The sequence below is a fragment of the Micrasema longulum genome, unplaced genomic scaffold, assembly GCF_059751315.1.
Source record: "Micrasema longulum isolate JH-2025_06_02 unplaced genomic scaffold, ASM5975131v1 h1tg000255l, whole genome shotgun sequence".
Taxonomy (NCBI): Eukaryota; Metazoa; Arthropoda; class Insecta; order Trichoptera; family Brachycentridae; genus Micrasema; species Micrasema longulum.
The window spans coordinates 81,253-96,252 of record NW_028277460.1 but is presented as its reverse complement, the minus strand read 5'-3'; the positions used below and the strand labels follow the sequence as shown (position 1 = coordinate 96,252).

The following is a 15,000-nucleotide window of genomic DNA, read 5'->3' as shown; positions in this document are numbered from 1 at the left end:
TCACTGAGCAGTACGCTTAACTTACGCACGTGTCGCAGCAATCGTTGAAGAGGATGTAGAGGAGCTTATTGAGGAACACAAAGAAGAGCTGACAACTGAAGAGCTCCAAACACTTCTGGCCCAACAACAGGACAATGCTCAAAGGGAAGCGTCATCTGATAACGAGGAGCAACAATCAAACAATCAACCAATTCCAACTGCTGACATCAAGAACATCCTGGTCAAATGGAAAGCAGTTCAGGAGTTTACCAATGCCCACTATCCGGATTCCGCTGAAGCAAACAGGATCAACGACCTGTACTCCGATACTCTTGTCCGTTATTTGCGGCAGATGTTGAAGAAAAGAGAGAAACAAACGACTTTGGACAGGTTTTTCACTGCACCATCGGCCAAAAAGCGGAAAATGGATGAAGATGTGCAAGATTCGATTATTTCTTAAAATTAAAAAATGTGTGTTTTTTTCATTATGTTTTTAGATGTATCTAAATAAAAATAATAACAAAAAATTTATCTTTTTTTTATGTCATCTTACCATATTTTATGCTACAGAACGAATTTTTTTTTTTAACATGTATTGTTATGGGAAAACGCGTTTCACTTAACGAACTTTTCGCATAACGAACTTGCTCCTGGAACGAATTAAGTTCGTTGTGTGAGGCACCACTGTATTTTGGACTGTTTCAATCGGTTGGGTCACATGGAATAATTGGATGGGGTGTTTGTTTACAGTTAATTTTTAGACCATTGGCTATTCTCCAAAAAATAATGCTAAAACTTTCACCTACCTACCCCTCAGATCTGTATTCGAGTGGACTACTTTGTTAACTGACAGACAGCTTTATGTCGGGGCGGTTCTAACTAACTTTTCAATAAAGAACCGAACCCAACAAAATATTAAAATGTGTAACAAACATTAAGTTCCTTAGGGTACCTCAAAGTTGAACTACCCTTTTTAGAGATTCACCTCCAAGTTTTTAAACATATTGAACCCTAATTTAAAGACGTCTGTCGGTTGAAATGCATATAAAAAGATGGTAAAGCCGGTGGATACAATGTAGACCATTTAATTTCCTGTGAATTGTTTCTTTGACCTAACATGTTCTCTGATTTAGTTTGAATTATGCATCGTTATTTTTTTAAATATTGAATTGACAGTATTATTACATTTCAAATATTTTTTAATATTTTTTCGCTGTCAATTCGCTCTACGCATCAAAACAAATGCAAACTCATTTCTTGATTTTGACGATAATGCTTATCTCAGCTTTACATAATGCACGAATCTCGACATTTGTGCATTTATAGTACATGTACATAGTTTTATCACATTCACCTGAGAGATCACATTTCGACAGTTCTGCCTACTTTCATTCTCATTTTTGTAATTTCATACTTCGCTCCCAATCACGTACGATCACTTATTATAATCTAAATACTGAAACACAGCCTGTTCATTTGTCAAGACGTTGTTACGTCTTGAAATTAAAATATTATAAATATTTTGTATTTTGGTTCTATCATAAATATTTGTAAATATTTAATAATATATTATTAATATGTAGCTTCATGGTTAGATTTAAAATTATGAATAAATTTTAGTATGTAACTATGTACTTACTGACTTTATATATTATATTTGAGGCATACCTCGTCAGGACATGCACTCCACTCTTATCCAAATAATACCCTACAATACTGTAAACCATTGTACAATTAATGCTCAAATTTTCTCAGAAAAAAAAAATGGTTAAACTTTGTTTTTAATGTTTCAGGACCAGATGAGTTGATGAGGGGAGCTGGCAAAGATGCTACCAAATTATTTGATCAAGTTCACGCCTGGGTCAACTACGAATCACTTCTGTCAAAGTGTTTGATCGGCCCATTAAAGAATTCAGAGATATCCGAAGATGAATTTAAGAAAATCCTTTTCGGTGAAACCAAGTCTAGTCCTAAAGTACAAGATAAGCAAATGTTAGGAAAATCTATGGAAAGTTTGAAAAGCATGAGTGAAAATCAGTCACAAAGCAAAGAATCAAATACATTTAACCTTACCAATGAATCTGACATAGCAAACAAAAGCTCTAGTGAGAGCAGTCTGAATGTAAACGAATCTAAATCTAGTGACAGAACTTTCAGCAGTAGTTCGACAGTCAAGGTAGCCGATATCAACGTCGTCATAAGTGAAGATACTTCGAACGAGTCAGAGGAGTTCTCAATATCTAAATTTAAATATCCCACACTTACTTTAACTAAAGTTGACTCAAAGAAATCTGGAACATCAGATACGGAAGACAAAAATGAATCCCCGAAAAAAACTTTACCCAAGTTCGACTGGATACAAAAAACTGACTCAATAACGTTAATATTTTATACCAAGCCATTATGTAATGCACAGAGCAGTATTTCACTTACTAGAGATCAAACGCATAGTTTATTAATAAAAATAAGCTACGAATTTTGTACGTACCAATTTAACATAGTGTTAGAGAACTTTGTAAATTGGCCTTGTGCTGTTGCGGTTAATCACGAAACTGGAAAGTTTGAAATTCACTTACAAAAAGAAAAACCAAAGATTTGGAATTCATACGGTGTTACGACAAGTTCAGAAATATTGGAGCAGTCTGTGATCATAAACGAAAACTCATTACAGTATTCTATTTTGGACAAAATAAGTATTGCTCACAATACAAGTCTAATATTAGTAAAATGCCTGCAAGAAGAATATATTACTTTTCCTATAGGATATCACTCGAGAATTTTCTATGAAATCGAAGGTAGTTTATTTTTCACTTTACTATTTCCATTTTTTGTTTGCAATTCAAACTTGTTAAAGTCTTCTAAAAAACAGTTAATTAATACAATAATGACGAATGTGAAATATGTATACTCGCACCTACAAATCAAACAAGAAGCCAACTTGTTTAGAAGTCTGTTATGTGTCAATAATTCACTCAAGAAGCCAATTTGTCCTTATCTTGGGTACCATTTGCACGAATTTTCAAGTGTTTGTTATTGCATCGAAGCTTCCTACAAATTAGAAACTGGGGAGTATTTTGAACGATTATCAATTTCAAAATGTCTCCCATGCTAAATATAATTTTTATTTATAGGAATCAGTAAAACGTGTGTAATGTTTTAGCTTTAACTGTAAACATAATTGCTACGGTTTGTTTTAGAATTGAACTTTTGCTACCTCTCTTAGCTAATTGCAATCCAGCAAGCTTGTTTGCCTATACCATACATTCGAACAAAAACATTTCCATATCTTTTTTATCCAATGTCATGGATTTCTCTTTCAATATGTTATGCATGTTATTAATGCAAAAAACGTATGAACTTCCTGATAATAAAAAGATAAATATTAAACTATGTTCAACTATTTTCGCGTTCAGCCCTCGTACCGGCTGGGTGTGAATTGTCGTTCATCTCTCCAATCGTAGCTTAAAATTCGAAAATAAGTTATTATTTGTTAAAAAAAACATTGTGTTAGTGTTTATAAGTGGTCGATATGTAGACAACAAGTGAAAAAAGACAAAGAAAAAACTATTCATTTTAAAGCATTATTTTGCACTTGATTCTTACCAAAATATGTTAAAAGTAGTGAATAACGGAAACTTTCAAACAGTGCGCTTGTTACTTTAAAATCATAAAAAAAGTATATGAATCCATTAAAACCGTTTAAGAATGTATTAACTTATGATGTGAATGTACCAAGATTTAACTATCTGGAAAACAACCTTCCACGATAAATTACAACAATGCTACTAAAAGTGAACTTATTGATAAATACATAATATATTTCAAATCTTCTTTCTAATATGCGTATAAAATGATATGTCAATCCTAAAACCACTCGCATACACATGTTTGTCTAAAAATAATGTAAAAAATAAATAAAATTGAGAGGAATTTTGCGTACCCATTATAAAACTAAATAATACATGCTAAAATGGATACAAAGTTATTGGAACAATAGGCCTCTTCCCTCCCTTGGCAACTGCGTACACATGGGCCATCTTTCAAGAATTTAGCTAACAGCTCGTGTTTGCCACATGTGCGACTGTGACTATCCAAAATCTACGAAAGCTACCCTTGGCATATTTTTATCTGTTTTGTTATCTATAGTGTTAAAACGGTGCTTTATCTGTTAAGTTTTTTTATTGTCAATTTTTTATCATGAACACTTTACAAATTTATTATTATGCTCAATGTTTATTTCTGTAAATTTATTGATAATTTTAAGTTGCTAGAATTTAACTTGTCCATGCACTTAGAAGCTGCAAGACGATTAGTAATCTAGCTTCAATCGGTAAATGTTATCAACTATCAAATATCTTAATTTAGTAAATGGGGTCTAGAATTCCAACCGTTCATGCGCTTAATAGCTGCAAGACTTATTGTAATCTAACTTCTGTTTTTATAAATTTGCTTTTTAAAATATCACTAAAACTCTAAACTTCATTGTCAAATAAAATAAATAAAAAATGAAAATAGAGGCTAGATTTCTTACTGTCCATGCGCTCTGTAGCTGCAAGACGTGCTGGGATATTGATTTATTGTACAGCGCCCTTGAGGTGATTTTCACAAAAATGGCGCTATATAAATTATCCAAATATATATTCAAGTTATTATTTACTTGATGCAATTCTAAATTACAATACTCTTTTCTTTTTCAGACTTATTATCAAGATCCTACACCATTGTTCCACCTTGTATGGTGCCGGAGTTCAAACCAGCAAAATGGACTCCTGATTCCATATGTCTGATGGTAAAACAATATGATCAAGGTGCAGCAAGCACTTGGCTAATCTCACAATCGGTTGGAGATGCAATCACTATTTCAAGACCTCTTGGATATTTTCCATTGACTATGGTATTTATTCATACGGTTAAAGATATTTTGTATTCTAACTTAGCCAACCGAATTTTTTCATATCCTTAGGGCACTGCATTGTTAGAATTAAGTCTTATTTTTTTCAACAATGTTTTGATAATGTCCAAATGTTTTAGACAGGCTGGATTTCCTCCCTAGGGAATTATTTAGACTAATCTATATGAGATTATTGAACCGCCTTAGAATAACGCGCTTTAATTTTTGTTCTTCGAAGTAATTTGTAATTCGGGGAACGACCAGGAAACCCTCAGTTTTTACTCTCGAATATTTCATAGTCCCAGGACTGGTACCTGAAGCATAAGACTGATCATCTTACTTTCATGTAACAAAAATTATCAAGATACGCTGCGGTCAGTGTATCAGTGTGGTGCCGCTTACATCATTGGGTGCGGAAAGGGTAATAAATTAAACTGATGATGAACATGAAACAAGCGAGGGGCTAATATATTTTTTAATATGTAACAGTATTTTTTTCAATTACCATAAATAACAAGAGATCCCAATAATCTCAAAAAGAAAAGTGTAATCACCGGTTTAAAAACAAACTGCCTCAGGGATAATCATCGTATTATTTTAATGCTGATAATTATAAAAACGTAAACAAATTCATTGTAAAAATATATCCATTCTTCCAGGTACAAGATGCTTCACAATTTTGTCTGATAGCAGCTGGGACTGGCCTCACTCCAATGTTAAGTGTCATACAGTTTGCTCTGCAGAGGCGTAATCCAAGATGGTAACTTTATAACATAAATTGATATATTCAATAAATACTGTAAGATGTCTTTAAAAATTCAATTGATTCAACCTCAGTGAATATTAAAAATAATAATGAAACACATATTATGTGTCCTATAATTTTTTAACTTTGATTTTTTGTAAAAACTGTAGCAATCATCAATTGACTGCATCGCCTGAATAATGCTTTTATCAAAAAATCAGTTTACATGTTTTTGTAACGTCATTCGGGCTATGTATTAAATTATTTTTACTTAAGGAAAGGCGTATTAAGGTTTAGTTGGTGTTTTTTTAAGCTTTGATAGATAATACATGAATAATAGTAAATACTGAGATTTTCATGTAGCTTTGTGTTTCCTTTCAATTCTTTAGGGCAAAGAATTGTTAATTATAGTATCCCAAATAAATTTATTTAGATTTTGACCATCAAATGGATTTACCATTTATACTCATTTAAATAATGTTATTCAATTAAGATTAATTGGATAGGTAGATACTAGGTATATTGGTCAAAACAAAAATTGTAACCATTAAAAAAATTATGTAATAATCCTAAAATTTTATTATCTTTTTTTAGCAAAAGGATTGATTTACTCTTCTTCAACCGATCTGAGAAGGATATTCTTTGGCATGATCAACTCTCAGCATTGTCAAGTAAAGATAACCGGTGAGTTTTGAGTTTTTTTCTGATACGAGTTAATCCATTTCTTCATGAAAGAACTTCAGCTCTACGGGAAACTGGATACAAAAAATGCTTTCTTACGCGCGGTAAAAATTAGAAAATTCAATTATACTGCAAAGTTTCTTGAAAATGTATGAAAAAAAATACTCAAAAATATTTAAATAAAGACTAACTACTTTGAACAACGTCATTAGTTCATATGAATCAACCAATGATAAGAGATTTATGGAAGATTTCCGGTTTACTTACCATTAACGGACCAATGGTAGAACTGACCAAGAAGAAGTTGAAGAGAACTTAAGGCGACACACGCGAATTAATTTTAGAAATACAAAACTTTAAAAATCATTGCGCTGATAGTACGATACATAAAAAATTTGGCTTATTTTAATAGTCTATTAACAAATGGTAAAAAAAAATAAAAACTACCGACTTTTCTCATTGCATTCTTGAAAAGTTATAAAGGGCGAAGCTTAGTAAATTTGTTTTATCTATAAGTACGAGTAAATTGTTTGCTTGTTATTCAAAACACTCACTAAAGTATGCAATATTATTATTTTGAAAAAAAATCTTTCTTTGTCTTACTTCATTGGTGATGTTTTTGAAAATATTTTTTTTCTTTTACAGATTCAATCTTACTAACACCTTATCAGACCCATCCCCATCATGGGAAGGACAAAGGGGTCATATCAACCAAGCCGTCCTTATTAATCATTTCACCAAAGTGTACCACGAGGAACTAGAAATCACTTCTTCTGAGCCGTCTCCAAAGAAGAACAGCTTAGACAAGCTGTTGAAAACTCTCAACAAAGAACTGTATCTGTGTATTTGTGGCCCAACAGCATTTACCACATTAACGAAGACATTGCTTTCTGGACTCGGCTGCAAAGATGAACAAGTTTACTGTTTTGTAGGTTAAATATCGAAAAATTTACATAATGCTAAGGGTAAATGCCAAAATTGCAAATCTGGAAAAACATTGTTTTCAGATATTGAGGTTCAAACGATGATTAAATCAATGAAATATGGTACTAAAGCATTCATTTAAAAAGTAAGGCTTATATGCCTTCTCATTCTAAAAAAAAAACGTTTTTGGGGAGGGGCTTACAAACCATTATGTAGGCCTAACTTGTAGAACTCGTATTTTTAAAAATATTTTTTGAATTTTAATGGCATGTCACCTTAAAGTTGTTTTGCCAGTAGAACTCGTATGTCCCAAACTTACTTTTGTTTAGGGAAAAATAAAAACAGTTTTTACTCCAGTAGCGAATTGTAATGAAGTTTTTATCAATATAAAAAAAAAAATTGGACTGTACGAATGTACAAGTTTTACAAGCATATGGATTATTTGAGGTCCTAATAGAAAAAGGCAAAATATAATTTTTGACTCTTTCTGAAATTGTTCTGGCTTCAATACTTTATTTTTTCACCATATTTGTTAGATTGTAACTTTGGATTAAAAATTTTAAACTGTTGTTTTATTTATTCATTTTATTCTTACACTATATGAAATACTTTTCTTACGAAATTGATTTAAGAGTCCTCTTCATTAGGGAAACCTGTTCTAAGAAGGACTATACAGTGTTAAATTTTTTTATGTAAATACATATTTCACGTGTCACTCGATTTTTTTATTTATTTCTTCTATACCTACTAATTTTCTTCAGCCAGATTTTTATTTCTGTTTTGAAATATTGTTTGTTATCAGTTAAATTAATTTTATGGGGAGTATACTAAACAAATATATTTCAATAGTCACTAAACCAGCTTCATATCGTTGAGTAATTACTACAACTAGATAGCTTTAAAATCAGCATTTTTTAGTTAACCACTAAAAAGACATTTGTATCTTCCTCCATGATTGTTACAAATAGACAAGTCGAGATGCATCCAAATAATATTTTAATGAGTTATTACCCTACAATATAGGTATATCTTGAACTATATATATATTAAACCGTATATATTGAACCAGGTTGTGGTCCTTTTGTAGTATTGTAGACTCACGGGTCAAAGGTCCGAGGTTCAAATCCCCCTCTACCACAACACGATTTCCATTTTTCCGGCACTAGTTATTTACGACTTTTAGGAAATGGTCTGAAAATTCAAATATTTGAGTTTTCGATATTTTTACTTAAAAAAATCTGGTCTTATTATTTAATTTTGTATTGATTTTGGTGGCATATACTGTTTGGTATATTTAACTCAAAAGTCTTCAAAATGCAGATTCACAACTTTGGTATTGGCTCAATGACATACATATAATATATACTGTCTCAAATTTTTCATTTTCTTCACAAATAATGATCACAAAAAACGTTTTATTATCACAACTTTTTTATATTTTTTCACATATGTTATTTACTATTGAACAGGATGTAATAATGTATACTTAGGTTTAAAATCTATTTTTTATTAGAACTTTAAATACATTCCATTATTTGAATGCTGCAAAGATAATGGGCTAAAGCATTATTCAAAAAGGTGTTAATTATAATAGTTCAGTGTTATTTTTGTCTATAGTGTCGATGATACTTTCGATTCAATATTATTAACATAAAAACATACATAAAATCTAGGACAGATTTCAGTCAACAAACTTAAAATCTATCTTTACTTAAATGTACATACTTTCTTTTTCACATTTTTGATTGAAATAGGCATTGGAAATTCAATCCATCATTGAAATCCAGATTTTCATATAATACTATAGTCAAAACAAAAATCTAAAACGTTGCAAATTATTGATTGTTTTCACTATGTATTTGTTTAAATCTCCAGTGGTAATTCCCACCTACTATATCCCTGTCACTTAAAGAAGCCATTTGTCTTAATAATCTTCTTAACCGTTTTAGTGCTAAGCAATTTCGGCAAAAATAAATGAAAATTGCTATACACATATTGATTAATTTAGAGGAAAAAATAATGGTGTCAAATAAAACACTCTAACTTAGACAAATATCAATCAATTTTATTAATTATTTTTGCATTATAAAGATAAAATGTTTATTGTTTATTAATGTTTATTAAACATAAAGTGCGAGGTTAGCGTACGTGCACTCCCGCGGAGCACCGAAAACACACTGAAACTCGCAGCGCTTTTGCGCTGCGCCGCAATTTTCGATACAAACGATCGCAGCGCTTTTGCGCCGCGTGGCATTCTAACGGTTAAAATGCATTTAGAATTGTTCTGAATAGTTTATTTTTACATGTTGATAATGTATCACAATTTTGTACATTTATAGTATTCATTTTTCTTTTTCTGTGTTCTCTATCAATGTAATACATAAAATCTAATAATTCTGTTATATATGTGTACTACATAATTTGTCATAGTCTTTTCAATCAGTTAGTTTTTTGCCAACTCAACATTCCAATCTGTAGCCTGATAAATCCCTTAATTTAGTACCTAGTAAGATTCTCGTGCATTATTGCTTATTTAAAAATGATGTTTCAATTTATTGTGGTGCTAAAGTGCTAACCCTTCCCATCAATTTGTTTTGTTTTTGAACCATTAGGATGGTGTTGGCAATTTAGACTAATAATTATATAGTTAATCTTGTAATTCTGTACCGAATATTTTAAGTTTATTTATAATTAGAGCCTTGCCTCATTACAAAATCTTTCGACAAATTAAGTTTATGGCATTTTTTAGATTGCTCTTAAGTTATTGTAGTTGCTAAAGAGTTTCAGCAGTAAAATCATTTATTTCATCATTAATTAAGAAGTTATTTTTTAAAAGGTAAAAAAAATAGATATATCAATGTCAAATTTAAATGGAAATGCAATAGTAATGTTAAAAGCACATTTAAAAGATTAATGGACACTTACCGGTATACAGAAGATATAACACACACTGTATTTTGTTTAATAGAAACAAATTTAATAGTAATTCTGTAAGACTTTCTTTTCCGACGTCACGCATCATGTCCCAGAGTAAAATAATTATTTGTACCACACCTCTATAACGGCGCCAATAGATGTTGTGTCCATGAATGTGTTAAAAGTGTCCATTGTTCAGTTCACTTTTAATGGGTTTCTGCACCTGTTTGTATAATATGGAAGTTTAACACGTTACCTGAGTATTTTTTAATGGTTTCTTTAGTATAAAAAGAATACGAAAAATTTATTATATTGTATGAGTTATAAAGAATAAAAAGCTGTGCACATTTTAAATACACAAACTTGTGTCTTCATTATTTACTAAATAGATGCTAATTATAAACGCCCGTTTGAAAAAATCCACAGATTTTGTGGAATAATCAGGAGGTAGATTGACATCACGAGTAAAATGAAAACAGGGATTTTAAAATCAGAATACTGTTGTTAGATTTAGGCTTGTTGATGCAGGGAGCTACTACACCAGTTGAAGATGACAGAAGAAAACAACATAATGCTTCAATATATATTTATTACTTGTTGAAAAAAACTACAGAATTTGCTTATTAAGTGCGAGATTAACGGTGATAACTGAATTGAACTGATTTAATCTACTTTGTGTCTGAGCTGAACTCTACTGATGGTACCTAAGGGTGCCACTGCGTTTATTTGTTTGGTTGTCCATAGTATTCTCTTTATTTCTTAGTGGGGAATCTAGGTCATCTTCTATTTCCCTTACTGTCAGCGATTTGACATCCATGCTAGGTAATCAGTATTTTAGGTGTTTTTGATTATTTTGTTGATTACGTACAGGAAATGCAGGATTCGATTTCTACACTGTCCTTAACCCGATAATAGGTCAAGTGAGAGGCGGTGAGAGGTCGGGTGAGTCCTTCAATGTCAAAGTAACACAACATTAAAAAAAAACACTTAAGCTTCCTTATTTAAAAAAATATTATTTTGACTTCAATGGGTCAATAAAAATCTGGTACTTGAAGTGAAAATGTTTAAGTCCTAATCTCCGTCCAGCTGGTAATAATAGTAAATCAATATATTCAAAAATTATTTCATCAGTTTGATGCCTTTAGGGCCGGTTTTATAAACATCTTCAAATAAATGGTGAATTGGTACTTTTGAAATATATATTTTTAGTTGACAATAGAGCATTTAACATGGTACCACAATGCTCTAACCAATAAAGGTACTTCTGATTTAAGAAATTTCATAGATCATGTGAAATAATAAACTTTGTTGTCAATGTTAATTAATTTTATCAATATAATGTCGATCCAATCAATAAAACAGTTTGTGTACATTTGTATACTCAAATATAACAAAAAGATTCTTAATGAAATAAGATAGAAAATTACATTCACATCGTTTTTATAAAAATGTGATATCGTTTAAATGTAAAATTTAGCAGTCTGAAAATGTTAATTAAAGAAAAGTGCTAATTGGTCAAATAAATGTGGAAGTGTACCAAGTATTTATAATTCATAACTTATATTAAAATATGGGTTATTGGATAATTAAATATGTAACATTTCAAAAATATTGCCGATATTTTAAGTATGTCCGAATCTTTGTAGACAGGTACTGGGTTTATTCGTCTAGGGAATTTATCAAGACAGATATGTCATTAGAGATGGTGAACCTATTTGAGAAGGTAATGAAGTACAGGCATTTGCAGAGCTTATAACCTGTCATCAATTCGATAAAGTAATCACTGTACACACTACGCATTATTCAATTCTTCTGTATGCTAGATTTTGTAAAGTATATGAGCTGAAACCTATATTGTGGGTGTGATTCTATTAAAATATCTCCTGTACCTACTAGAAAATTCCAGAAAATACTTTCCAATTTTGTTCATTTCTTGGATCAGGTGGTTTAATCAAAATAATCTATTTATAACTCATTTAATTATTCCTTTTCCGCACCTAATGGGGCATAGGGCACTGCATTGGTACACCAACCACAGCATGTCTTGATAAAAAAAATGTTACACGAAGGTATAATAATTACTCCAATGCTTCAGGTATCAGTCCAGGGATTATGAAATATTCTAGTGTAAAAATACAGTTTTATAATATGTATTTAATATTTCATGTCAACCATGCCGGGAATCGAATTTAAGTCTTCTGCATGGTACACAAATGCACTGTCCATTTGATGATGAGGAAGACAATTACCCGACATACATATTTATAAATAGAAAGATTTGGACTTACTCAAATATCTATTAATTAAAAATATTAATTTGTGAGTTTTAGTAACCTTTTCATATAAATAATATGTTTTTTGTACTTAAAACAAACATAACACAATGTATTGAATTGGAACCTTTTTAATTGGAAATTCAGGTTATTTGAGAATACTTAATATTATAATATGAAAATAATACCATTCCACCAATTAATACCTAGTGCTACTAAACTTATTCCCAGCAACATTTTTATCTGTTTTTTTTTTCCTAAACTACATTTTTTTCATTTATAAACATTACTATTTTGGCTTGCTTGGATTTTAAATGTAAGAGAAATTATATTTCTGTCTTTATAATAAATTATCCAATATTGTATTGTAAATATATGCATTAATAAAATAATTAATTTGAAATAATAAATTTTAAAAAAGTGTACTGGATAAATGTGTTTTTATTTATTTCAACTGATCCAAAAAACACATTTCTTGACATACATATTTGCAACTAAAAGTGGCCACCAATTTTAAAAAGTGTTATTAAATTGTTTATATTTATAGATATCTGCATAATGTTGTAATATCAACAAAGTTTTATAATTTATTTGGAAAAAGGTAGGTACATGGTATTATACCCTTTATTTTTTGTTTCTAAAGCATTTCTTCAATTTTACAGAGTACCTAACCAATTTGACATTTCATCAATAATTACTAAAAACCCCTAAAATGTTCCAGCTTGGTTGTTCTATTCTGTCATTTTAGGATAAATCCGCAGCATATGGCCCAGCCAACTGCATCCTCTCCGTTTGATGACAGTCCCCACTAGTTTGCTGATTTTCTCAAAACTCAATATTTTGGTATTTTTGGTCCACGTAAGGTGCCAGGATTCGCATCCGTAGTGGAGAATAGGTGTTATGCAAGTGTTATATAAGCGGCATTCGACAAATAACATACCTATCATAATATATATGTAAATTTAATTCATTAACTGATTACAGTCCTACATCAGTGGGCTTATTGCTAAAATGCAATATCTTCCGAACAATCAATTAACAATGTAAGGAATATGGTCAAGATTCATACTCTGTAATTATTAGACAGCTAAAATTAATGGAGTAGCATACACTACAATAACATATGTATTTTATTTATCTATTTCAATCATCGAGAACAAATAATAAGTACTTTGGCAGACTTATTGCTAAAAGCAATATCTTCAAGCCAACCAAAAAATGAACTAGTCAAAAGAAGAGTTGTTTAAAAATTTATACTCAAAACAAAATATATATCAAAAGATATATGAAAAAACCTAAATAATTAAAATAAAAACTCTTTTCTAATGGGTTTTGCACATATAAACTTAAAATAAAAGTATGTTATTTTATACATATTAAAGGATGAGGAATGCGGAATCAGGTAATGAGTTTGGAAAAAGCGGAAAAGAGGAACCAAGGAAAAAAAACATATTAAAATATATGAAATGAAGGGAGGTTAGGGTTTTAGGGATAGGTATATAAAAATGTTTCAGGTGTTTCTTGAAAGTGGTCAAGAAGGTGCATTTTTTATATGAAGAGGTAGCTCATTCCAAAGTCTAGCACTTAGAACAGAAAATGAATTGCTGAAAAATGATGTGCTTTGTCAAGGAATGGAAAGTGTTCTCCCCTAAGAAGAACGAAGCAAAAGACAATACATTTTGAAGCTCAAGGGTTCTGAAGAATATTATAAAGAAGTGAAAGAGATTGAAGAAGCGATGTACATGCAAAAATAGGGTTTTTCTCCGAAATTATAGATATGTTTCTCTCATCAAGTATCCCCAGCACTATGAAAGTAGAATGGTTTATTTTAAAAGCTTACTAAAAACACGTTGTAGTACTTAACTACTTGCAGAAAATTATTATTTGATACTTATATGCTTATTTATGGCTTCCATATGGAGGATGTTGTAGAAAAAATAATATTAAAGTATCGATGGAAACCCTCTGTGTCCAGGCGGATGAAGAATACTGTTATGTGTGTAAAATAGAACCAGAACCCTGGACAAATGGTTTTGACTCGATAGCCGCTCTCAGGTAAACACTCTGAATAAGAAAATCGAATGAAGATAAGTCTGCTTCATTGTGCAGTGGTTGGCACGTTCGTTCACCATTCTTGAAGTCAGATTTGATTTCTAGCAGAGTAAACATGAAACATTGATTTTAAAGGTTATTCAGTCTGCAATATTTCATTGTTCTTTAACAAGTCCTAGTCTTTTGACTGGTAACAGAAACGTAAGACTTATCACTCTACCTTCTTGTAACAGATGATGGAGATACACTACAATCGGTTTACAAATGCAGTGCTCTATACACCACTGGGTGCTGAAAGTGTAATGATGACGATGGGAACCTAGTGCTCTCATCAATCTTTATTTTTTAAGCTCCTAATAGTATTATTAAGGTAAAGGCCAAAAATATATTACAGGTAAATTAGTAGTAGGGGGGTTTAAATTTTCTTAATCTCCCCTTTATCTACGTCTTTGCTCCAATCAATTATAATGATGCTAATCATTTTGTTAATACCCAAAAAAATATATACTAAGAATTTTATATTCAGCTGTCCATAATTA

The 15,000-nt window shown here is 30.8% G+C and overlaps 1 protein-coding gene across 1 annotated transcript in view; it reads left to right on the top strand.

Annotated features, from left to right (window-relative positions):
* Positions 1–7,935, top strand: part of LOC148283179 (cytochrome b5 reductase 4) — a 38,803-nt gene extending 30,868 nt beyond the window's left edge. The window contains exons 3-7 of the mRNA XM_088223917.1: positions 1,773–2,774; positions 4,677–4,873; positions 5,530–5,630; positions 6,210–6,299; positions 6,942–7,935. Coding sequence (XP_088080043.1) covers positions 1,773–2,774; positions 4,677–4,873; positions 5,530–5,630; positions 6,210–6,299; positions 6,942–7,233 — 1,682 coding nt within the window. The 3' untranslated portion in view covers positions 7,234–7,935. The remainder of the gene's footprint in view (positions 1–1,772; positions 2,775–4,676; positions 4,874–5,529; positions 5,631–6,209; positions 6,300–6,941) is intronic.
* Positions 7,936–15,000: the final 7,065 nt, after the last annotated feature.